At 32.2% G+C, this 24157-nt stretch overlaps 1 protein-coding gene across 4 annotated transcripts in view; it reads left to right on the top strand.

The window, feature by feature from the left end:
* The window catches only part of Usp25 (ubiquitin specific peptidase 25), a 136432-nt gene that overhangs the window by 69698 nt on the left and 42577 nt on the right, over positions 1-24157 (top strand). For all 4 annotated transcript variants that reach the window (XM_046430476.2, XM_046430475.2, XM_046430477.2 and 1 more), the window contains 9 exons: positions 4881-4954; positions 9143-9291; positions 15483-15610; positions 16036-16131; positions 17266-17427; positions 18000-18226; positions 20985-21055; positions 21809-22037; positions 23341-23541. In XM_046430476.2, the coding sequence (XP_046286432.1) occupies positions 4881-4954; positions 9143-9291; positions 15483-15610; positions 16036-16131; positions 17266-17427; positions 18000-18226; positions 20985-21055; positions 21809-22037; positions 23341-23541 (1337 nt within the window). The remainder of the gene's footprint in view (positions 1-4880; positions 4955-9142; positions 9292-15482; positions 15611-16035; positions 16132-17265; positions 17428-17999; positions 18227-20984; positions 21056-21808; positions 22038-23340; positions 23542-24157) is intronic.

Here is a 24157-nt window from a genome sequence, read left to right as displayed (position 1 = left end):
CTTTGCTGCCAAAATCCATGGAAATACTAAGCTTCCATATGACATCCCCTTTTTAATGTAAAATTTGACAAGTTATACTTAGAAATCAGAGTATTTTGCCCTGTAATTGCTAGTCACATAAAGAAGATAACTCATTTCCCAGCTTCTTATTTTGTATCGTCTTAGCTACAAGCATGTCATTCTATGCCTGAACAGAGTTTTGATTCTAATCTGAAGCCTGTAATCATTTATTATGTGCAAAGGATTTTTAACATTAGATCTCTAAGGAAAAGTATAAGAAATGTGAGCTTTAAGCCAGAGTGAATAACATGCTTCACATGTTGAATTGCACATACCTTAATTTTACATTTCAGACACGTGCCTTAATTTTAGATTTCAGGGCATTGTTAGGATACATATGATTAACACTAGTCTGTTACCTTGTTACCAAAGATTGTAGCAGAAACTTAGCTCAGACAATTATGTTAATTTCACTTCCATCAGGATGCTAGTCATTGAAGGCCAGTTGACTGCAGACAGCTCTCTTAATTTAAACTAAGTTGGAAGAAATTACTCAAGAGAATAATCTGGCTCCAAGTATATAATATCTGAGGTGACAAAATTCCACTCATTGCAAATTGTCTATCACATAATATGGCATTTGAGGTCTACTTTCCTCCTAGACTATTTAGAAGTTTATGATGTGGCAATTTGGACCAGTAAGTGTCCTTCATTTTTGTCCATGAAAACTCTTAAGTTGCATTTTCCTTTGGAGCTCCAGTTTGTCCTTTGTCATTGCTGCAATGAATGAACACTTTGTATGGTAACTCATTTTTGTGCCATGATGGCTACCAGCACTGCTGTGCAATTGTTTGGGCCTGTGAACCCTCCCTCTGAGGTTGATCTGTCTTCTCTTTTATTTTAGTTTCATCTGGAAAATCTCCCCATAAGATTCCTGAACTGAATTTGCTTTTGCTGTTTTTGAAACCTAACTCCCAGCATCCCATGAAGATCATTATCTCTTTGATATATGTTTTCCTTACATTCTGAATGTACTAAGCTTTGAGTATATTTCTTTCTGTTACACCTTTTTCTGGGTGTATGTGTATGTGTTATAGTATGTAAGTGTATATATGTATAGCTACATTTATATATCTTATGTATGTGTGTGTATGTATATGTGTATGGTGTGTGTGTGCGGGCGTGTGCATGCACACTTGTTTTCCTCCTTTCTTTTAGGCAGACTTGGCTTAAATTTTTGACAGCTAATCATGCAGAACAATCCCTTCTTGGTGGATATGAAGATCTTCTTGTTCTATGACTTTGATTCTTGCTTATACTTTGGCTTTTTCCTTGCTTATACCTATTCTTTTGTTAGGTACTTCATAATTAAGGTTAGTGAAATCTGAGTTCAGATATCCAAATTATCTAGTATTCAAACACACTCTGTCCGTCTTCACCTCTCTTGGTTGGTGAATTCCACCAGGGTTACTGTACTGTTAGACCAAGAAGACAACCTTGTGCAGAATTACTCTGTGGTTATTCACTCTGGCTTAAAGCTCACATTTCTTATACTTTTCCTTAGAGATCTAATGTTAAAAATCCTTTGCACATGTTCCACTAAGAGTATGAATAATACTTGTGTTCCCATCAGAATCTCCTTGAGGTACTCTCAGTACTTCTTTGAATGTTTTACCCTGGAATTCATAGTTTTTACTCTCAGATCTTACCACATTTTCTGTAAGTATTTTATGAAGTGTCCTTTCTCCAGTACACGACTTCCCAATTGCTTTTTGTGTCTATAGCTTCCAATTTACTGTTTCTGAACTCTTATTCCATCTGAAGGGGTAAGTGTATTTTGATTGTTCAGATCTTGCTTCCTTATCTGTTTACTTTTTGTGATGTATTTTTAGGTCCTCGTCACCCTTTTCCCCCATATTTTTAAGTTTGTGCATAATGGGATTATGTTGTACATAATGGTGGGATTTGATGTTACATATTCCTACATTCACACAATATCAGAGTGTAATTTGGCAAATATTATTTTTTATTATTTCCCCTCCCCTCCCTTTCCTTTCCCTTCCCTTCCCTTCCCTTCCTTTTCCTCCCTTCTTCTGTTCTCCCAATGTCCCTTTGATTGTCATGAGATGCCTAGCCATCTTTCTTTTTTTGTCTCCTCTCTAGCTTTCACATATGAGAGAAAACATGAACGTTGACTTTCTTAGTTTGGCTTATTTTGTATAACATAATGTTCTCAAGTACCATCCATTTTCTTGCAAATTACATAATTTCATTTTTCTTTATGGCTGAGTAAAATTCCATTGTGTGTATATATTGCATTTTCTTAATCCATTTATCTGTTGCCAGACACTTAGGCTGGTTCCAAGGTTGGGCTATTGTGAATTCTGCTGCTATAAACATGAATATGCATATATCACTATGGTATGGTGACTTTAATTTTTTAGGATAAAGATGAGGGAGTGGTATTGCTAGGTCTATTGGTTCTATTCCTAGCCTTTTGAGGAACGTCCATGCTGACTTCCATAGTGATTGTACTAATTTATAATCCCAACAGCAGTGTAAAAGTTTTCCTTTTTCTCCACATCTTCTCCAGCATTTATTATTGTTATTTTTTATTTTTAGTATTGCAGATTGAACTTAGGGGCACTTTACCACTGAGCTGCATCCTCAGCCTCTTCCTGCCCTTTTAAAAACATTTTGAGACAGGTGTCCTTAAGTTGCTTAGGGCTTCACTAAATTGCTGAGGCTGGCCTTGAACTTTCAGTCCTCCTGCCTCAGCCTTCTGAACCGCTGGGATTATAGGCATTTGCTACCATGCAGGGTTTACTGTTTGCATTCTTGATGGTTGCCATTCTGATTATAGGGAGATTCATTGGCCATTTATGTTTCTTTAGAGAAGTGTGTATTTAGTTCATTGCCCCTTTTACTAATTGGGTTTTTTTAAATGTTGTTTTTTGAATTCTTTATATATTCTAGATGTGAATTGTCTGTCAGAAGAATAACTAGCAAAGATTTTCTTCCATTATATAGGTTCTCTTTTCACATTCTTAATTGTTTTCTTTGCAATGTAGAAACTTTTTAACTTGATATCATTGCATTTATTAACTCTTGGCATTATTTCCTGATCTTCAGGGGTCCTATTGAGAAAGTTGTTGCCTACATCTTTATGGTGAAGTGTTGACCCTATCTGTATTCTCTTCTAGGAGTTGCATGGTTTCTAGTATAATTCCTAGGTTTTTGATCAATTTTGAGTTGATTTTTGTTCAGGGTAAGAGATAAGGGTCTATTTTCATTTTTTTACATATGGATAACCAGTTCTCCTAACACTATTTATAGTAACTGCAACAGCATGAATGCTTGGGCAGGAGTTATATAAACCAAATTGTTCTAAAAATACAGTTAATGAGCTGGGATTATGGCTCAGCAGTAGAATGCTCGCCTAGCACCTGGGAGGCCCTGGGGTCTATCCTCAGCACCACATAAAGATTAATAAATAAAATTAAAAAAGCATTGTGTCCAACTACAACTAAAAGTAATAAATAAATTTAAAAAAAAAACACAGTTCATTAAAAGAAATTAAGATGTGATAGGGAGGTAAAAGAAAGTTTAGAATGTCCAAAATGTGAATAGAGAGAATGCAGAAGAGGTGTAGCAAGTGATGAGTATAGAAGGAAGAGAAAAAAATAGAAAAAAACAAAGAGAGAAAGAGAGAAGAGAATCTTACTGTTTGTGGGACAGAATAGGAAAGAGGAGTGAACAAAAGAAAACCAAAATAAACAAAAAACCTAACTCTTAAAAGACAAGACAAGGAATAATAACTATCCTAAAAAAATGCTAAAAATGAAGAAAAAGAAACAAATATGTATACTTATATGTTCATGGCTACATATAAATGATTAAAATATATGGGGGGTACGTTTACATTTACCTGAAGGTGAAGAGCCCACCAAGTATTTTGAATAGCACTAAAGATCAACCAGTGCTAATTCGATTATTGTAAGGATTAAGTGAAGGATTTACTACCATTATTCTAAATATTAAATGATGACCCATATAATGCATTTACCCAGAGGCACACAATATCCCCCCCCCCCTTTTTCAAAAACAGTGCTTCACAAGTCAGTTGTATTCATTTAAATACATAATTAATGAATAATTTTGTATATGTGACTACAACACACATTTTATACAATAAGGCCAAGACCAACTTTGTCTTTCAGGGCCATATAGTACAAACCTAAAAAGTTAATTTAAAAATTGTTATTTCTTTTTTTGTTTCAAGCAAAAATAAAAATAAAAACAAACCTCACATGTTAAAAAATATGGGAAATTAACAAAAGACTAATTTGCTAGCAACATGAAACTTGAGAAAAGGATGAGGTAGCTTTGAGTTCCTCTGACTGATATGGTGTTTTTGTCTTCCTTGGTAAGAGCCATTGTTTTTAGATTATATGCACTCTTTTATGTACATGTAGAAAGAACTTTCTAAAATTTTGTAGAAATCTGTACTGATTAAAAGACTTCCCAAGAAGTCTAAGTAACCTTATATTTTAGTCATAAATTGCAAGACTGAAATGTGTGACAACAGAATGAGGAAGCTCATCATGAACACAGGCTATCAGGTTGTCTTCTAAGTTTGTTTCCTGCAGCAGCTCATATTATCCCCTATAACAGTGTCATGAGGTTCTTAGTTGACAGGAGAAGAAATGGAAGAATAAATTTAAGTACTTTGCCTAAGGTCATATGATAAATAACAGAGCCATGTGGAGTGATAGCCTCATAAATGAAATGTTATCATCTTGTCATGTATTTTAATGTTTTCTCTATTATTTGTAGATACAAGAATTATAAGTACTTTTGTATTTTTTAATATGCTTTAGGGATGAAGAGAAGCCAAAGAACCCTATGGTAGAGTTGTTCTATGGAAGATTCCTAGCCGTGGGAGTCCTTGAAGGTACAGTTACATGTTTGCTTTTTATTAAATAAAAGAGATGTTGTTATCCATTAGTTCGATTGTCTTGATAGTGACTCTATATTTGTGGAATGATTTTTACTTTTAATTTGACTTACTGTCTGAAAGTCTCTTTTATATTGCTCCTACCAATCATTTTTACACAGAGCACAGAATTGAAAGAAAAGGTACAAAGTGCATTTTCACATGCTAATTGGTAGTTCATTTTATGCTTATGTTCTTTCCACTGAGAGAGCTTCTTTTATCCTGGGAGTTATTGAAATGAAGAAATTTATGGGATAGTAGGGAACTGACATGACACTCAAAAAGTTTCAGATATTTGAACATTTTAGATTTGGGATTTTCAGATAGGAGATGCTTTGTTGGTAATGTCTACGTAAATATTCCAAAATCGGAAACACTTCTGATCCTAAGCCTTTTAGGTAATGTATATGTAGCATGTAATGGAGTTGAATGCCAGGCTTGGTATGATACTCAGTTTTTAAGTTTTCCTTTTTAAAATTTTTTTAATATTGAAAGCTGAATTTAGCAACTTAGCATAGAGTGTTGCAGGATTCTCATTTTCTGAGTGATTATGAAATTATTTAGATTCTGGTTTTCAAGAAAGGATTGAATTCTGTCTTTTGAAAAATATGTTAAGGATGTTAATATTCATTCTATGCTAGATAACCTATTCCTTAAAATTTGGGAGTAGCTGGTTTTCTTAAAAAAGGTAAGGGAATCAGACTCATTTAGATATATCTTCATTTAGCAGTATTTAAAGTCCCAAACCATAAGGGAAAAACTATTCTTCAAAAATAGTTTTTCTCATATCACCCAGACCATCAACTTTTGAAAGTTTTTGTGGATCACCCAAAGTATAAAATTTGGACAATTGTTTTTCCTTCACATTCTTAAGTAGTGGATTCCCATGAAATTATGTTTGAAGTTGATAATTAGGCATAAAAAGGAAGTTACTAAGTCAGCTTTTAGTCAGGCATTTAAAGGGCTAGACTGAGAACATTGTTAGAACATTAGAACACTTTTGTCTACTTCAAATGCTAATGTTTATTATATAAATTTATATAAAGTGAAATATTTTACACAGTATTACAGTTATACTATTCTGATTTTATGTGAAGTAGAACACTATCTGCAGCGGTGAATAGGTTCAATCAGGTTGAGACTGGGCACTGTATCTAATATGCTATGTGAGTGCTTCTACTTGTGTTACATTAGGTCTTACAGCTGATTGTTATTAAGCCCAATGTGGTTGCACATGCCTATAATCCCAGCAACTCAGGAGGCTGATGCAGGAGGATCCCAAGTTTGAGGCCAGCCTTAACAGTGAGACCCTGTCCCAAAATAGAAATAAAAAGTTCTGGGAATAAGTAAATAATTCAGTGGAAGACTGCAATTCTCAGCACAGTAAAAAACAAAACAAAACAAAAAGGTCATTGTTTTTAGAATGCTTAGTTTGTCAATCAGTATTGAAATTTTTGTACTTGGTATCAGTAAGTTGCTCAAAGCTATTGTGCTGAATAAATGTGGCCTTAATATGTTTCCATTTGGACTCTGTTACAATAAAAGATAGTTTACTTGTAGAGCATTTTTCTTATCATTTTTACACTATTACATCATTTTTACATTGTTATTTCCCTAAAGCTTTATTTTGGACCATTGCTTCTCCTTCCGGGTGATTTTGGGTTTGTTTGCTAAAACACTCACACTGCAAACCTTCCTCAATGTTTTGAGAACTTCTAGTTCATCGACCTCTGCATTCCATTCCTCTTGGCCCTGGTCCGTACTTCACTTCCTTCCTTGTCCATCTGTACACATGGAAAAATAAGAATTCATACCCCATTTGAATCAAGTGTATGATATGTCAAGATCATTGTAATGTTTGAGCAACTAATAAAAAAAATAAATAAAAGATCACTCTTGTAGGTACCTAAAACGGTCTTACCTCCACTCCTTTGTGGTCCCTGATTATTCTCTTTCCCTCATTTAGCTATTTATATTTTCTCTTCAGGTACTGAGTACTTAATGTTGCTGTGTAAAAGTCAACTGCTAGCCAGTTAAAACAGAGCATGGATTTGTAGTGATTGTGCAGAAGCAAAACCTTGGACAAGGTGCCTGGGAGAGCGAACAGAGCTTCAGTGGTCTCATATCTGCAACCCCACCTGGCAGTGTTATTGGCTTTGTGTAATCACTGATCTCTGTCCTGTTTTCTGCAGTAACTATTTTCATCTTTTCCACTTACCTCCTTTCCACTCACCTTTTTCTCTTCATTCTCTTAGAAACGTATCACCTCAGATTTCAAGGATTTACTGTAAAACTGATGAAATGTAATTGACGTGGGTTCTACTCAAGGCTCTGAGTTTATATCTGTTTGTTATTTTGTATGGTATTTCTTAACCACTGCCCAGATACAGGAGCTTCAGGATTCATCACCACTTCTACCATATTCTTTTTATCTGGGTCACCAAATAATAAAGGAAATATTGTTTTATATAAAGAACATTGTTATATGTGTTTAGAATTCCATCTCTGTATGCTTTCTCTTAGACCTTACTTCGTAATCTCACTTTTTCTTAGTATCTTTCACTTCTTCGTCTTCTCTGTCTTTATTATCAGTATTTAGATACATTCTGATATCTTATATATTACCATTAAAAAAAAAAAAAAAGAATCCCTTCTCATACTTTTTCCCCAGAATCCCCTTTCATTCCTGTTTGGAGTTAAGCTACTTAAGAATGATGTTTGCTTCCCTATTTACTTCTCATTTACTCAATCCTTTCTGCTTTAGCTCCTGAGCTCACAGCTTCTCTAAAAGGGATCTATGGTTATTGATGTTCTACATACAGTACTTCTTAAGCCATGCTTACAGTTTGTCTGTGTATCTAAAGTCCTTGGGACTCAGCTTAGTTCCTATTTTCTTCCTATGTCATTCTTAAGCAGTTGCATCCACTGCCTTGATTTATAGTCAGTAAACACCTCTCCAGCTATTCATATCTTCAGACAAGGCTGTTAATAGTTACAGATTCATATATCCAGCTCTCCTTTCACATTGAAGTCTCAATGGACCGTTCTGAATCAGTGATTTCCATGACTGCTTCAAAACAACTGTTAAAGGTTTTTTGTTGTTGTTGTTCTCCCTTTGGTAGTACTACTTTCAGCTCATAAAATCAATCTGATTCTTCATGCTAGGAATCTGAGTGTCATTATTGATAAATTCCTTGTTCTGCTGTCTTCTTTCCCATTTTACAAGCCAATTGGTTAAGTCAACACCTAATCTACATACCTTTATTTCTGTGTGGATTCTGCAGTTGTCTCCCAATGGTCTGTTACCCACTTGGCAAAGAGGCTAGAAAGGTATTTCAAGACATAGATCTGATTCTGTTATTCCTATATTTAACTGTTCAATGACTTCTTGATATATTCTGAATATAGTGAAAAAATTTCTTAGTAGCACTATGCAACCTTGTAAATTTTAAGCCTACTGGATTTTTCATTGCTATCCTCTTGTTTTCCCAAGCTGTACTGGCTTTGCTTTGGTTCCTTAAGTAGGCCAAGTTCTCTATAGCTTTAAAGTCTTTGCCATGCTTATTCCCTGGACAAGAATACTTGCTAGCCATCTACCCCACTCTGGCCTGGCTAACTTCCACTCACTGTGGAAGCTTAAAGTCACTTTGCCACCAATGTCTTTCCTCTACCTTATAGGACTAGGTTAGCTCTCCTTCTATGCCCTCTCATATTTTTAATAATATCTATAATAATAAGCAATATTTTTTAATATCTCTATATTTTTAATAATATCTATATTTTTAATAATATCTATAATAATAAGCAATAATTGGCTTATAGTATATGAGCAGTTAACATATATAGTATCTTTCAAACAAAACAGAGTTTCTTCAACTCAGGACCCTATCTCTTCCTCACTGCTACGTGTTGTATGCTCAGTATTTATAGTTTCTTGTCCTGAGATGGTGCTTTTTACAAGAGTTTATATATATTGTGTGTACATGTATATATGTATAACCAATAGGAAAATTTATAATAATTCTTTATTCTCTGTAATATAATCAAATCACTTTTACAGGTAAAGATTCCGTATATACATTTACTTTAGTAGCTGAAAAACTGTGTTGACAAGATTAATTTAATTAACTTTTCTCCTTTCTATAGGTAAAAAATTTGAAAACACTGAAATGTTTGGTCAGTATCCACTTCAGGTCAATGGGTTCAAAGATCTGCATGAGTGCCTAGAAGCTGCAATGATTGAAGGAGAAATTGAGTCTCTACATTCAGAGAATTCAGGAAAATCAGGCCAAGAGGTGAGCTTAGCATTTTCAGTATCTCCATACTTCTCCAGGTCTTTCTTAAAATGACATAAAGCACAATTTAAGGTTCTAACAATTACTAATAATGGAGAAAATACTCAGAAAAAAATGTGTTTGGGTTTAATTTTGGTAACTTAGACATATGTGGAAATTATTTCACAATTTCAACTATGAATCTATGTAAAATTATCACTTAAACTTATCTCAATAAATTTATTTTGTTGTTAAAAACCCATCTTTATATGTTTTTTTAGTCAAGATGCTAGCCATTAGCAGTATGTTAGTCCTACATGTTAAAAAAAGAAAAACATTGATATTAGGGTAGATTTTTCTAGAGGTGTATATTACTATTATCAAATATTGTTGGCATTTATTCAGTCTTACATAGGAAATACTCCGTTTTTTGTAAAATTGCTGATTGCATAAAGTCTAATGGAAAAACTTACTTTCTCAAGAAAGAAGTGATTAAAAAAAAACACAAACCTTTTATTTGTCTCCCCTGGTTTGTTTCTCTCCACCTTTCTTTGTTTCTCTATCTTTCTTCAGCACCATCTCTGTATCTATCCATTCACATATTTTATCTGTTGGGGAGTGTTGACACTATAATAGAAAACAAAATGCAGATCATGTGCCCGGCAATCAGTCCTTGTGCTACAGAGTGAAACAGTGACGGATAGTTGTCTAGATGTAAATTCCATGCAGGAGTGTATATATGTTTATCTCTGTGGTTCACTATTGTATCCTTAGTGGGTAATGTGGTGACTGCAGATAGAATCACATTGTAAGTATGCAGGGTCATGCTTAGCAAAAAGAATCTAAGGTCTTTATAATGAATAGGCAGGTGTTTAGTAATTAAATATTAAGTAATAATATCTCTGTTTATTTAAGAAAGTCTTGGGTTCTTGTTTATTTGAGAATAAATGGCATTTGTCTAAATTGTAAGTTTAGACAATTTTAGACAATAAATTTCTCAGAATGTGTTAGGGACACATGGCTGTAGTTATATTGCATATAACAATTTTTAACTTATTCAGTAAGTTTATTTAGTATATCATTCCAGAAATTTAAATTCATAGCTTTTGCAGTTCTCATTGTGGAAAAAAGAAAATAGATCCCCAGAAATCTTTCCTGTTTGCTGTTAAATAAAAGGGTAATGAGTTTGCGGCATAAGGACATGGACGGCATTTTTCCTTATATTGGCAGAGTAGTTTTAAGTGAAATATACTATGTTCTATTGTTAAATAATCTTCCTCACATATTTATATTTTTTAAATAAAAATTGATTATTTTTACATAGAATCTGAAGTCTATTTTTTCTCCAACACATGTTGTTTTTATTCTCCATCATTTTACTGGCTTTATACTCTAAATGCTGTATAGTCCAATGTGTATTTTCTGTCTGGTTTTTCCATCTCACCTAAGGAATTCAATGGTTTGTCGTTTTCTCTGAATTAGCAGTCTGAAAACAATCTCAATAACAGCAAATTTGGTTAACTATGATCCCTGTTATCAGTTGTCTAGATTTGTTAGAGATAATAGTTTTCTTAATTCAACTTGTTTTAAGAGACTATCATAGACTAGAGTTTAATATCTTTTATTTATTTATATTTTTGGTACCAGGGATTGACTTCAGAGGCACTCGACCACAGAACCACAAGCCCTGTTTCATGTTTTATTTTGAGACAGGGTCTCACTGAGTTGCTTAGCGCCTCATTGCTGAGGCTAGCTTTGAACTCGAAATCCTCCTGCCTCAGTCTCTTGAACTGTTGGGATTACTGGTGTGTGCCACCACGCCTGGCTTTACTATCTTTTTTATTAATATTTAAATTAGTTTATATTTCATTATCTCTTCAAAGTATTTTATTCTTCATGAAACCATTGATCTTTCTTAATACCACATACTCAAACAAACCAAGAAAAATATTCAAACCAAAATATTTAAATAAAATTTTAAATTATTTTAACTAATATTGTGTTGAATTTTTAAATAATTTTAATTATTTAAAATTATGGACTATATTAAATTGGTATAATTCCTGTGAATAAAAGCTTTTTCTTCTTACTTAATATTTCCTAAAAGATGATTTTACTTTGGCAAACACACAAAAATCTTTTTTTGTTGAAGTGGCTGCAGACGACTAATATAGGAAGGGCTCCAGTGTCTAAAATTACTTAAGTTAAAACATTCAATGGGTTATGAATTTTAAATTTCTGGAATGATATACTAAATAAGCTTACTGAATGAATTTAAAATGGTTATATGAAATATAACTACAGCCCTGTGTCTCTTAACTCTGGTGACACATTCTGAGAAATTTATCCTTGGGAATTTTGTCATTATATGAATAACAGCACACCTACACAAACCTGCATGGTCTAGATCAATCACTTGTCATGGCTTCTTGTACCATGAATCAAGAGACACAATAAAATGAGATATCTGAGATAAATGTGGTACTTGAGGGTGCTGCCAGAATATAATGAATGACATACTGTTTTGCGGTAAAGGTTTATTTTATTTTGTTTTTTATTTTATTTAAATAAGTAGAGGAAACATACTCTAAAATAATTATAGAAACTAGTGTAGTAAATACAGAAGTGAGTAACATTTATTGTCATTAAGTATTATGTTCTGTACATAGTTATATATGGTATAGTTTAATTGACTAGCAATGCAGGTCTGTTCATGCCAGTTTGGACTACAGATGTATCAGTAATGCCTTGCACTAGGACATCATGAGGTGACAGGAAGTTTTAAGTTCTATTATGATCTTACAGGACCACTCTCATACATGCAGTCCATCACTGACAAAAACATAGTTATTCTGAGCATGGTTGTTCTCACAAACTACTTTTCTAATTTAATTTTTTTTAAATTTTTAATTTGTTCTTTTCAGATATATATTACAGTAGAGTATATTTTGACATACTATACATTACATAGAGTATAGCTAATTCTAATTAGGATCCCATTCTTGTGGTTGTACATGATGTGGAGTTACACTGGTCATGTATTCTGATATAAGGGTAGGAAAGGTATGTCCGATTCATTCTATTCTTTTTCCTGTACCCATCCTCTCTCCCTTCCCTTCACCCCCCTTTGTCTAATCCAGTGAATTGCTATTCTTATCCCCTACCCTGTTGTGTGTTAGCATCCACATATCAGAGAGATCATGCAGCCTTTTTTTTTTTGAGAGGGGGAGGGGTTGGCTTATTTCACTTAGCATAATAGACTCCAGTTCCATCCATTCACCAGCAGAAATCATAGTTGTTTTTTAATGACTAATATTCCACATTTTCTTTATCCATTAATCTGTTGAAGGGTACCTAGATTGGTTCCCTAACAGCTATTGTGAATTGAGCTGCTGTAAACATTGGTGTGGTTGTATTGCTCTATTATGATGATTTTAAGTCCTTTGGGTATAGTGGAGTGGAATAACTGGGTCCAATGGTGATTCCATTCCAGGTGTTCTGAGGAATCTCCATACTGCTTTCCAGAGAAGTTGCACCAATTTGCAGTTCCACCAGCAATGTATGAGTGTACTTTTCCTCCTCAATATCTTCGTCAACATTTATTGTTGCTTATATTCTTGATAATTGCCATTCTGACTGGAGTGAGGTGGAATCTTAGTGCAATTTTGATTTGCATTTCTCTAATTGCCAAATATATTGAACATTTCTTCATATATTTGTTGACTGATTGTATTTCTTTTTCTATGAATTGTCTGTTTAATTCTTTTGCCCATTTATTGATGAGATTATTCGCTTTTTGTTGTTGTTTATGGTTATTTTTTTGAGTTTTTATATCTATCTGTAGTACAGGTGGCAAAGATTTTCTGCTATTCTGTAGGCCCTCTCTTTATACTCTTGATTGTTTCCTTTGCTATGAAGAAATTTTTGGCTGATACCATCCCATTTATTGATGAGGAAATGCTTTCATAACGAACTATTACATCCTTTTGTGTGAGGTATAGAAGCTAATTATGTTTCCTAGACTTTATGTCTTAGAGAACAACTTGCCACAATTTGGGTCATTTTATTTCTCTCAGTCATTGTAGATTCACATGAATTAAAATGTGCAACTATTCAATTTTAATGGTGACACTTAAGTATTATGATAAAATGTGAAAGTAACAGTTCTTGAAGTAGACTTGCATGAATATCATAAAATTGAGTATGGAATATTATGCTAAGAGGTCAAAAGTTTTATTTATGAGATATATGATGTAATGTTTTAAAATTTTACAGTACTTATGGTTGTGAATATGAAGTAACTCAAACATTCTTGCCAGTGACAAGGAAGATCAAAATAAGTAGAACACTTTCTTGTCAAATTTTAAACTTCAAATGTTTTTAATATTAGATCTTTCACAATATTTATCTACTCCATTTTAGGTACTATCCTTATAGGAAATTTCTTAAATCTTGACTTTGGGTAAAAAATAACCTATATTCAATTCAGGAAATCTCAGTTCAGCTAATTAGTTGCAATTTTGGAGGGAGAAATAATATTGAATAACCATTTATTTTATTAGCTTTAATTTTAAAAAGTAGTTTTTCAGATCCTAGTCATTTCAGATTGCCAGGTGTGTATCATTTCCTGTTTTTAGATATTCAAATTTAAGTTAATATGTTCTTAGTTTATTGATGGATGTGTGGTGGTATTTTGTGCCACTTGAAATCATCATACATGGTAAAATATATGCAGCAATTTCTTTTTATAGTAGCATATTGCAAGGCTTATAGAAATAAGTGATTCAAAAGTATTTGTTACATGATGCTTTACTTCTGAATTTCTTGATTTGCAAGTTTTAAAAATTTCCTTTGGAAAATTGAAAATGGAGCCCCCATTTGACCCAGCTATCCCTCTCCTCGGTCTATACTCAAAGGACTTAAAAACAGCATATATACATTAATTAAATAAATATTTATACTATATTAAATAAATAAATGTATTATATATTAAATAAATATATATCATATATTTATATATTAAATAAATAAATATATTTAATACATAAATATATATTAAATATATTGTTATATATTTAATATATACTAAATAAATAATATATATATTAAATAAATAAATTTCTGTTATATATTAAATAAATAAATTTTCTTTCTCTTTATGTAAATAATATGTTTATATAAAACTTGAAACCATTATATAAAAACAAATTTTATATGAAATTTGGTTGAGATGTTTTTATTCTAATTTGTTATATATGACACCAAATGAACAAATAACCCAATCAATAAATGGGCCAAGAAATTGAACAGACACTTCTCAGAAGATTATATACAATCAATCAACAAATATATGAAGAAATATTCAACATCTCTAGCAAATAGAGAAATGCAAATTGAAACCACTCTTAAGATTTCATTTCACTTCAGTCAGAAGAGCAGCTATTAAGAATACAAACAACAATAAGTGTTGGTAAGGATGTGGGGAAAAAGGCAGAATCATTTATTGCAGGTGGGACTACAAACTGGTGCAGCCAATGCAGAAAGCAGTATGGAGATTCCTTGGAAAACTCAGAATGGAACCACCATTTGATCCAGCTATCCCACTCCTCAGTCTGTACCCACAGGACTTAAAAACAGCATGCTACAGGGACACAGCCATATCAATGTTTATAGCAGCACAATTCACAATAGTGGATGCCCTTCAGTAGATGAATGGATAACGAAAATGTGATACACACACACACACACACACACACACAATGGAATTCTATTCAGCATTAAAACAGAATGAAATTTGATTGAAGTTTATGTTTCATTCAATAGTTGTCAATTGACATTGTGGGTGAATAAAGTATAATACTTTCAATATACTGCTAAAGATGGAAGACTTGTTACTAAGCTTTGGTTTTAACTACTGTTTTTTTCTTTGGGTTAGAATTTCTAATGTAATGAATTATCTTGGAAGAAAGATGGTTGTTAGAAGATTTTTCTCTTTACTGATTATGAGTAATACCCACTCTTGGAATTTTTAAAAGGTGTGGAAAACTTAGGAAGAAGTTGAGTTTAAACTAAATTTTGTACTCAGTTCTTTGTGATGTCAGAGATGTGATGGTGTGCATAAAAATGTTAGTGTCAATTTGCTGTGTCTAAAATTTCAGTGGAGAAAACAGAAACTTGATATGAAGTTTTTTGTTTGTTTTGTTGTCTTTCAGCATTGGTTTACAGAACTACCACCTGTGTTAACATTTGAGTTATCAAGATTTGAATTTAATCAAGCATTGGGAAGACCAGAAAAAATTCACAACAAATTAGAATTTCCTCAGGTTTTATATTTGGACAGGTATGGTTTACTGTACAACATGACTTAGATTCTTAATAGTTTTAATAAGCAAATGAAGAATTTATTGTTTTTATAGGAAAAAATATTTATTTTCTTAGAATAAATCTTTTGCATGATGTCTGATACCATTTAACAAGGAAAATTTAGAGCTCATGTTATATTAGAAAAGTATAGTTACTGGTAATAATTTTATAAGGAAATTTAAAAATGAAGTTATTTTTATAATCAAAATTCTGTTTGAATTTTAGAAAACACTTTTGTATTATCTGATATTTTATTGTAAAATTCAAATGAATTGATTCTTTGTGATGTTTAGACTGAAGATTGTTTCTGCTTCCAAGATATTTGAGACTAATTTGAAATAATTGCTAAATAATTTCAAAAATAATTTTTGAAAGTAGTTAATAATTTTTTTCCCCTGATAGATACATGCATAGAAACAGAGAAATAACAAGAATTAAGAGAGAAGAAATCAAGAGACTTAAAGATTACCTCACAGTATTACAACAAAGACTAGAAAGGTACTTTAACTTATATGAAATTTTAACTATGGGAAATTACATATTTGTTGACTGTCTAGATTTTTTATTGTAAATGTAGGAGTAATTCATCATTCTGGATTGATATATTGCTTGAAAGATTTAGTTTTGAGTTTTGTTCGAAACTAGAAATAATCTATAGTCAAGTATAGAACATTGTTCTAGCATTTGATGTTAAATATTTCATTGTCAAGAGGTAATGCCTGTGGTGTTGAAAGTAGAAGTGAAGTTGCATTAATCTAGTATTGAGCATGAAACTAAACATTACTTTTGAGCTTTCTATTAAAATGAATAGCACCTAAGTTTTTCCTCTCAACACACAGGATGCAAACTCAAATAACTGTCAGGGCCTTTTAGAAGCTTCATGAAGGAGGGAACCAGGTGAGGATTAAGGTTGTGGTGAGAGAAACACAAACAGCACACCTGAGCATAGACGAAACAAGTGCTTTCTAGTACCGGTGGGTCATGCCTTGTGTAAATGGGGTCTCATTATTGTGTAGTGCTTCACATTATTTCCAAAAGAAGCCAGCATCTAGACTGTTGAACTTTCTGCAAATGGGTGAATCAAAAATATATAGACTAAAATGTGGCCTGAGAGATTCCCCTTTGCAACTTCTGACCTGATCTTTATTCCCTTATTTTAGTTTTATTTTGCAAATTGAAGCCTAATTTTTTTGTACAAAAATAACACATCTTATTATAATTTGTATTCTTACAAAGTATCAGTAACCATTTTGAGAGATTCAAATGGTGTTTGGAGATGGAATTCTCAGTTTCTATCTTCCTGTTCAGATACAATTTAGACTGGTTTTTGTAAGTTTAACAGTATATACATACTTCAGTCTCAGTCAGATTTTGTTTCCTTCTGTCTTAATCAGCATTTGTTTCTTCCTTTGAGGAACATCTGATTATGTTTTCTTCTTGAATGCATAATCAGTTTTGCCTTCTTCATTTGAAAGCAAATTAATTTCCTTGTTGAGAGTTTTTGAAGTATTATAACATATTTTGTAAGAATTCTTTTTAAAAATCCGTATGTGCTCTCTATAAAAATAAAAACCTTCATATATTTTATTTTATTTTTTTACTTTTTATTTTTTCATATATTTTATGTAACAGATATTTAAGTTACGGTTCGGGTCCCAAACGATTCCCCTTGGTGGATGTTCTGCAATATGCATTGGAATTTGCCTCAAGTAAACCTGTCTGCACTTCTCCTGTCGATGACATTGATGCTAGTTCCCCACCTAGTGGTTCCACACCATCACAGACATCATCAAGGTGAAGTTTCCTTTGTGAATCTGGCAGCTGTTTGCCTGTATTACATGCAACTGATGGAAGGAAGGTTTTAGAAAATGTGTGCTCTAACTTACTTAGAAGATTTTATGTCTTCTGGGAGCATTCTTATTTCAGTATTTTAGTAGAGTTTATGTTTCCAAATTAAACTTTTCATAGTTTTTTTTAATGTTCAGAATTATATTGTACATTGATTTGGTATAAGTTATGTAAGTTTCAACTGTTTGTCAACCATCAAAATAATGCCTTTAAAATAAAATTTATTAGTGTATATAAGCTGATAAATTTTAGAAAGAGAAAATCTTTTTAATTTCAGCATGCATTAGTTTTCTTTTTCTTCTTAAATGTGAGCAAGCCATTTTTACTGTAATATCAATTTTGTCTTTATAATAATGGAGTCCTCATGCATTACAGATCTCATCAGAATATTAAGTCAATCCATGTATTTCTTTTCTATGATCTGTTCTTTTTGAAATTATAGGGTAACAGTGCTGTATGTTTTCTAGTGCTTTAGTTTAAAGACTTAATGAGAAATATTTTATGCTTTCAAAATGCAGCACAACAGAACTACAGGGAGTTCCTTCTTCAGAACTGCCCAGCACATCTCCTCCATCAGTTTCTGCAGTTTCATCGAGGTCAGTAATACACAAACCATTCACTCAGTCTCGGATACCTCCAGATTTGCCCATGCATCCAGCACCAAGGCACATAACAGAAGAAGAACTTTCTGTGCTGGAAAGCTGTTTACATCGCTGGAGGACAGAAATAGAAAATGACACAAGAGGTAAGAAGCTTCTCATACTGTAGCTAATGTCACCTCAGATGAATATGCAAAATATTAAATTGAGAAGGGAAATCACTTGTGGATTTCATATTTAAATATTATAGTCATTTTTTTTTCTAGAAGAGATTTTAGTCAGATAACTTAGTTTGCCTTCCCATTTTTATGATGGTGATATCAAATTCACAGGGACCAAGAGTTTCCTCAGATAACTTAACTGATTAATGACATAGCAGATGGTATGATTTTCTAGTTTAGTGTTCTAAATATATATCAAACTGGTATTCACAGCTACTCTATTGGTGAAATGTCGTACAATGACAGAGTTTATATTTCACCTGATGTTTGCATAATGAACAAGTTCAAGTGATAAAGAAGTTTTCTTTAGGCTTAAGAGTTAGAAATGTGAATTTTCGTTTTGAATCTCCTCTCTACTGAAGATATGATCTGTGAACCCAGTGCCAGTATAGAACATAGTTTAACTGGCATGTAGCAAAATAGGAAAAATAAGGATGGTGCTCTGTGTGTGTGTATGTGTGTATGTGTTAGACTTCAATCTATCTTTTCTTTAAAGAAACTCATCTTTATTCTGAAATTATCTCCTTATTTTTAACATAGACTTTTGATTTTTAATGAAATCATATTGTTCATATTTCATGGGGGATTTTATTTATTGTATATTTTCCTTATATGTCAAAACATAATATCCTTTTATTGGCTCCCAATTTTATGCTAATTAATCAATCTCTTAAAATTAAAAGAAAATAGGAGCTACTGTTTAATACTACAGGTTGAAATTATATTGAACACATTGATTGTTGGATTCTATAAGACCAACTTGACACTCTGTGACAATATGTGAATAAGTGATCCAATATAATAGAGCGTAAATGATGGTGACTAACAATTAGCATTAGTGCTGTAAAGATTTTCTTCCTTAGTATTTTTGTATGGGGAATTTTTAAATATTTGAACTTGCTAACAAATATTAAGTAAACACAATATTCTCGAACACTATGCTAGGCATCGGATAATTCTCCACTTGGGCATGGCAGGCTGTTTCTATAAGATCATATTCTTAAGGGTGAAAGTTTGGAAGCTTTTTATACCAAGTAGTGGCACTGATGGAGAAGAAATGAGGGTACTTAAAATAATCCTCGGAGACAGGTGACACATGTAGGTCAATGATAGGTGAGAAAGGAATCAGGAAGGGTTCCTGCGGTTCATAATAGTTTGAGTACTGAACATTATACTTTAAAAAAAGGCAAAGACAAGCAGGTTCCCTTGAAGAAGAAGAAAGCTAAGGTAGATTTGAGGAGTGTGAAGGAAATTCGTATAATACTGTGGTCCTCAGGTGTTTGTTTCCTCTCATCTCTATTGATAGTAGATGTTAACAGTATTTTTTTTTAAACTCTTAATAGAACCCCAACACATTGATATAATATAATTTATTTAATTTTCATAATGATATATTGCTGGCTTTTCACACATATATTTATATACTTTTGTAAGTACTATATAAATGTGCCACTTGTGGTTCAAAGTGTGTATATCTTAAATACTGATGATTCAAGATTGTCTCTTCAAAACACTGAATCAAGCTGTGTGTGAGAAAGCCTGTCTCTCAGTGCCCTCCCAAACCCTGGGGACTTTTAATCTGTGGTAGTCTAGGAGTGAAAAATGTGGTACATCAGTGTCTTGATATGTATTTCCTTAATTATGAACGAAGCTGAATATTCATATTTTTCTGTGAATTACTTAGGTCATTTCCTTTTTTTGGTAGTTCTGAAGATGGACAAGGACTTACCACTGAACTATGTCCCCAGCCCCATTTGCCTATTTTTTTATATTGAGCCATTTACCTTTTTCTTAGTACTTAGAACATTTAATGTATTATAGATATTAACTTTTTGCCTATAGTTTAGGTTGTAAATAATCCCGATTTATCATTTGCCCTTCTTTATACTGATTCTTGTTTGTTTTGTTTTGAAAATATATGGTTTTTGAAGTTATGGGTGTGTTTACAGGGTCTTCTGCTTTATTTATGGTTCCTGGGTTTTCTATCAGGTAAAGACAGGTCTTTCTCTGCTCTAAAGTTTCTAGTATTTTCTTTGATCTTTCATGGTTTCTTCCTGATTCTTTTGAATATATTTCCAGTATGTTGTGATTACACTTCAGTTTAGCCATTTCCCTAATAACATAGATATTTAGATTATCTTGAGTTTTAAAAATTATTATGGAAAACATAGTTATGAACATTCTTATATCAGAGTAGTTTTATAGAATTATTTTCTACTGTAAATAGAAATAATTGGAAATGAGAGCCCCATAATTATATTCCCATCGGTGATTTTAGTGGGTTTTTATTCACTTATATATATGTGCATGAATTGTGGTGAAGTTATTTTCTTTTATTCTTAAGTTATTTCATTTTAGTATGTAAGGGGGGAGTTAGCTTTAATTTTTATTGAGTCCATCTTTTATATTAGGACTTGAAAAGCAAACTTTGGTTGTATCAGCTCTGCAAATTTTCTAGATGATACATTTGCTTTGGTTTTTCCCTGTGCATTTGCGACATATCTTTTATGAAAGAGAACTATATCTCATTTTACACAGATCCAGATGGTAACATTTTATGAAATGTTTCAGAAATTTTCCTTTTTTCTCTAATACGTTTATAGGTAAACTTTCATCCTGGTCTTATAATTTTCAGTAGAAATACACTTGATGTTAATCACTAAATGTCACCTTACATCATTAGATTTGCAGGAAAGCATATCCAGAATCCATCGAACAATTGAACTGATGTACTCTGACAAATCCATGATACAAGTAAGTGAAATTTTTAGCTAATAATCATTATCAAAATTGCTTACATGTATTTTAAGTTAAATTCTTTGTTACATGTTTTGTTATAAATTTTATTATAAAATAACAAAAAAGCTAAACGATGTACATTTTTTAATTACAAGTGAATGGGAAAAATTTCATGACAAATTATATAACAGATTTTCTCCATTCAGTTGTATTATTCTGAACCTATTGCTTACACATTTTATAGTTTTACAATGCAATTTATCAAAAAGTTTCAAAAGGTCTCAATTTTTTGGAAAAGTTCTATAGGAAAAAATATTTGATTGTTTTAAGGATACAGGATGTGTTGAAAAACCCTAAAGCTCAAAGCATTTTAACTTCTGGCATATAGTATATAATTTATTTTGCTAGCCACCAGTTATGAAGTTTTGGAAAAATCATGTATTATATAGAACACTTCACCCTGAGTTCTATATTCAAGAAAAAATAAATAGATCAACAAATACCTACACAACAAATGTATTTTGAAAGTTTCAGATAATCATTCTCATATGCATACACACATTTTACGTATCTTTAGCTTTTTTAATTTCCCTCTTTTTTGTGAGTTTATAGTTTAATATTTTTTAAATTCAAGATTTTAATTCTAACCTATTAGAAAAATGTGCATCCATGCTTCCCCTCAAATTGATAGTTTTGGGTTTCATAGAATGTGGTATTGTTAGACTACTAATAGTTGCAGTTTAACTTTTTTTTTTCTTCTTTTTTTAGGTTCCTTATCGCTTACATGCTGTTTTAGTTCATGAAGGCCAAGCTAATGCTGGGCACTACTGGGCATATATTTTTGATCATCATGAAAGCAGGTGGATGAAGTACAATGATATTGCTGTGACAAAATCCTCATGGGAAGAATTAGTGAGGGACTCTTTTGGTGGTTATAGAAATGCCAGTGCATACTGTTTAATGTATATAAACGATAAGGCACAATTCTTAATACAAGGTAAGAGTATAAAATATATAGTGTAGTATATAGTTTTAAATAAGTGGCACTTCAGTGGGACTCTGTCCTGTGCTGTAATTATTAATTGACACAGAGGGTGATGTTCCATGTTTAGGTAATTGGAAGTGAGAAAGCTGGAATTGAAAAGTTATTGTCCAGAACTGAGAGCTGGCATACATTTCGTACTTAAGAGTTGACTATGAAATGTAAATCTGACCCTTTTTCTCCTTTCTAGAAACCTTTTAATGATTACACCCACTTAACTAACTCATTTAAACGCCTTAGCCTAACAGAAGGCCTGTTTTCTGGCCTCTGTGTGCCTTTCCAGCTTCAGTTATCACCTTCGTTCATTTTGAACTTCATATACTTCACTGGTATTTGAGTTACTTTCTGTATTCAGCTCACATCAAACCACTCCACACATTTATATCTCTGTGTTCTTAAGTGTTTTATTTTTGCCAGTAGTGTTCTTCATTTTTCTCTTGCCTAATTCCTACTCCTCTGTCAAGATTCAATTCAGGTGTCATCTCTGTAGTTTTTCTTAACCTGCCAGGAAGTACCTCTCCTTGTGCTATCCTAGCATGCTTACATTGGCCATTTATTCTTGTATATTATAGCTGTCTTCGCTCTGATCTGCTCAGAGTTGGAGTCCATGGCTTACCATACCTTAATCTTTTTGTTTCTAATATGAGCTCTGCATGTAGAAAACATTTTGTTGAAGCTGATAAAATCAACTTTTGTTTTTAAGCATTCAGCAAAAACAAGCAGTCCACTTATAGCTGAAAATGTGAAGTTTATTTTGTGTGTGTGCATAGTAGAGGTCGAGTGAGTCTTTTAAATAGTATTTATATAATGTTTTAAAATATCTTGTTATATTTATTAATTTTTATAATTGTGTATTTTTATTAGTATGCATTACTGCTTCAGATGAAAAATAATTTTAGTTTTATTTTGAGCCTCATAAAATTGTGAGTTACTTTGAAAAGTTTTACTTTACAAGTAATCAAACATCTGGTATTTTCTGAAATAAAAACCTCAGTGTTGGAGTAGTAAAAAATTTTCTCTTCAGAGTAAAAACAAGTGACAGAATTACCTAAATGACTTATCAAATATTTGTATCATTGTTTTTTCTGAAAAGCATTTGGAATTTTTATAAAATTTAAATTATATTGATATGGTATACTGTAATAATACATAGTATATGTTCCATTTGAAATAATATGTAGTATATAACCTTATTTGGAGCTTTGCATTTTTCTTTTAACTCTTAATTTTATACTAGTTTTTGAAATATGATTTGCAGAGGAGTTTAATAAAGAAACTGGGCAGGCACTTGTTGGAATAGAAACATTACCACCAGATTTGAGAGATTTTGTTGAGGAAGACAACCAGCGATTTGAAAAAGAACTTGAGGAATGGGATGCACAACTTGCCCAGAAAGCTTTGCAGGAAAAGCTTTTAGCATCTCAGAAACTGAGGGAGTCTGAGTCTTCTGCGACAACAGGTTTGTCCATTTTTATTAAGTTGTATTTTATTATCAGCAAACTTACATTTGTTATTATTGTGTTATAAAAATAAGATATGCTTATCGAATTTAAAAAAAATCCTTAAACTTTTAAGTATGAAGAAGCCAGTAGAAATTATCTGAAATTCCACAGTCAGTTATAATCACAGGTAACATCTTAATTACCCATTGGCCAGGCATCATTGTTTGCATGTAGACCTTTTTTCAACATAAGTGTGATGATTCTGCTGACTTTCTAACTACCCTGCCTACTTTGAGTGAGCTAGTCTCTTAGCAAGAAGCAAGAAAAGCTGTGAAATAAGCAAGCAATGCAGCCAGTTCACTAAATCTATTAGAAGAATGAACTCTGATAATTTTGGATTTTAGAGAATGATACTATTGGTATATCCATATATATTTTATGTAGTATTGAAATAGCACCATCAATACAGGATATTTTATTTTAGAAATTACTTAAGATTAAAAACAAAGTTAGACAAAATAAACTGTTTACTTTATTCCAAATTAAAAAAAAATATAGACCTATAAAACAGAGATTAAATTTAAATACTAAAAAATGTCATTCTTGACAGGCATAGTGGTGTAAGTCTATACC

This window comes from Marmota monax, unplaced genomic scaffold (genome assembly GCF_021218885.2).
Source record: "Marmota monax isolate L192 unplaced genomic scaffold, Marmota_monax_Labrador192_F-V1.1 WCK01_AAM20220418_F8-fsc00016, whole genome shotgun sequence".
In the NCBI taxonomy this organism is placed as follows: Eukaryota; Metazoa; Chordata; class Mammalia; order Rodentia; family Sciuridae; genus Marmota; species Marmota monax.
This window is presented reverse-complemented; position numbering and strand designations above follow the sequence as displayed.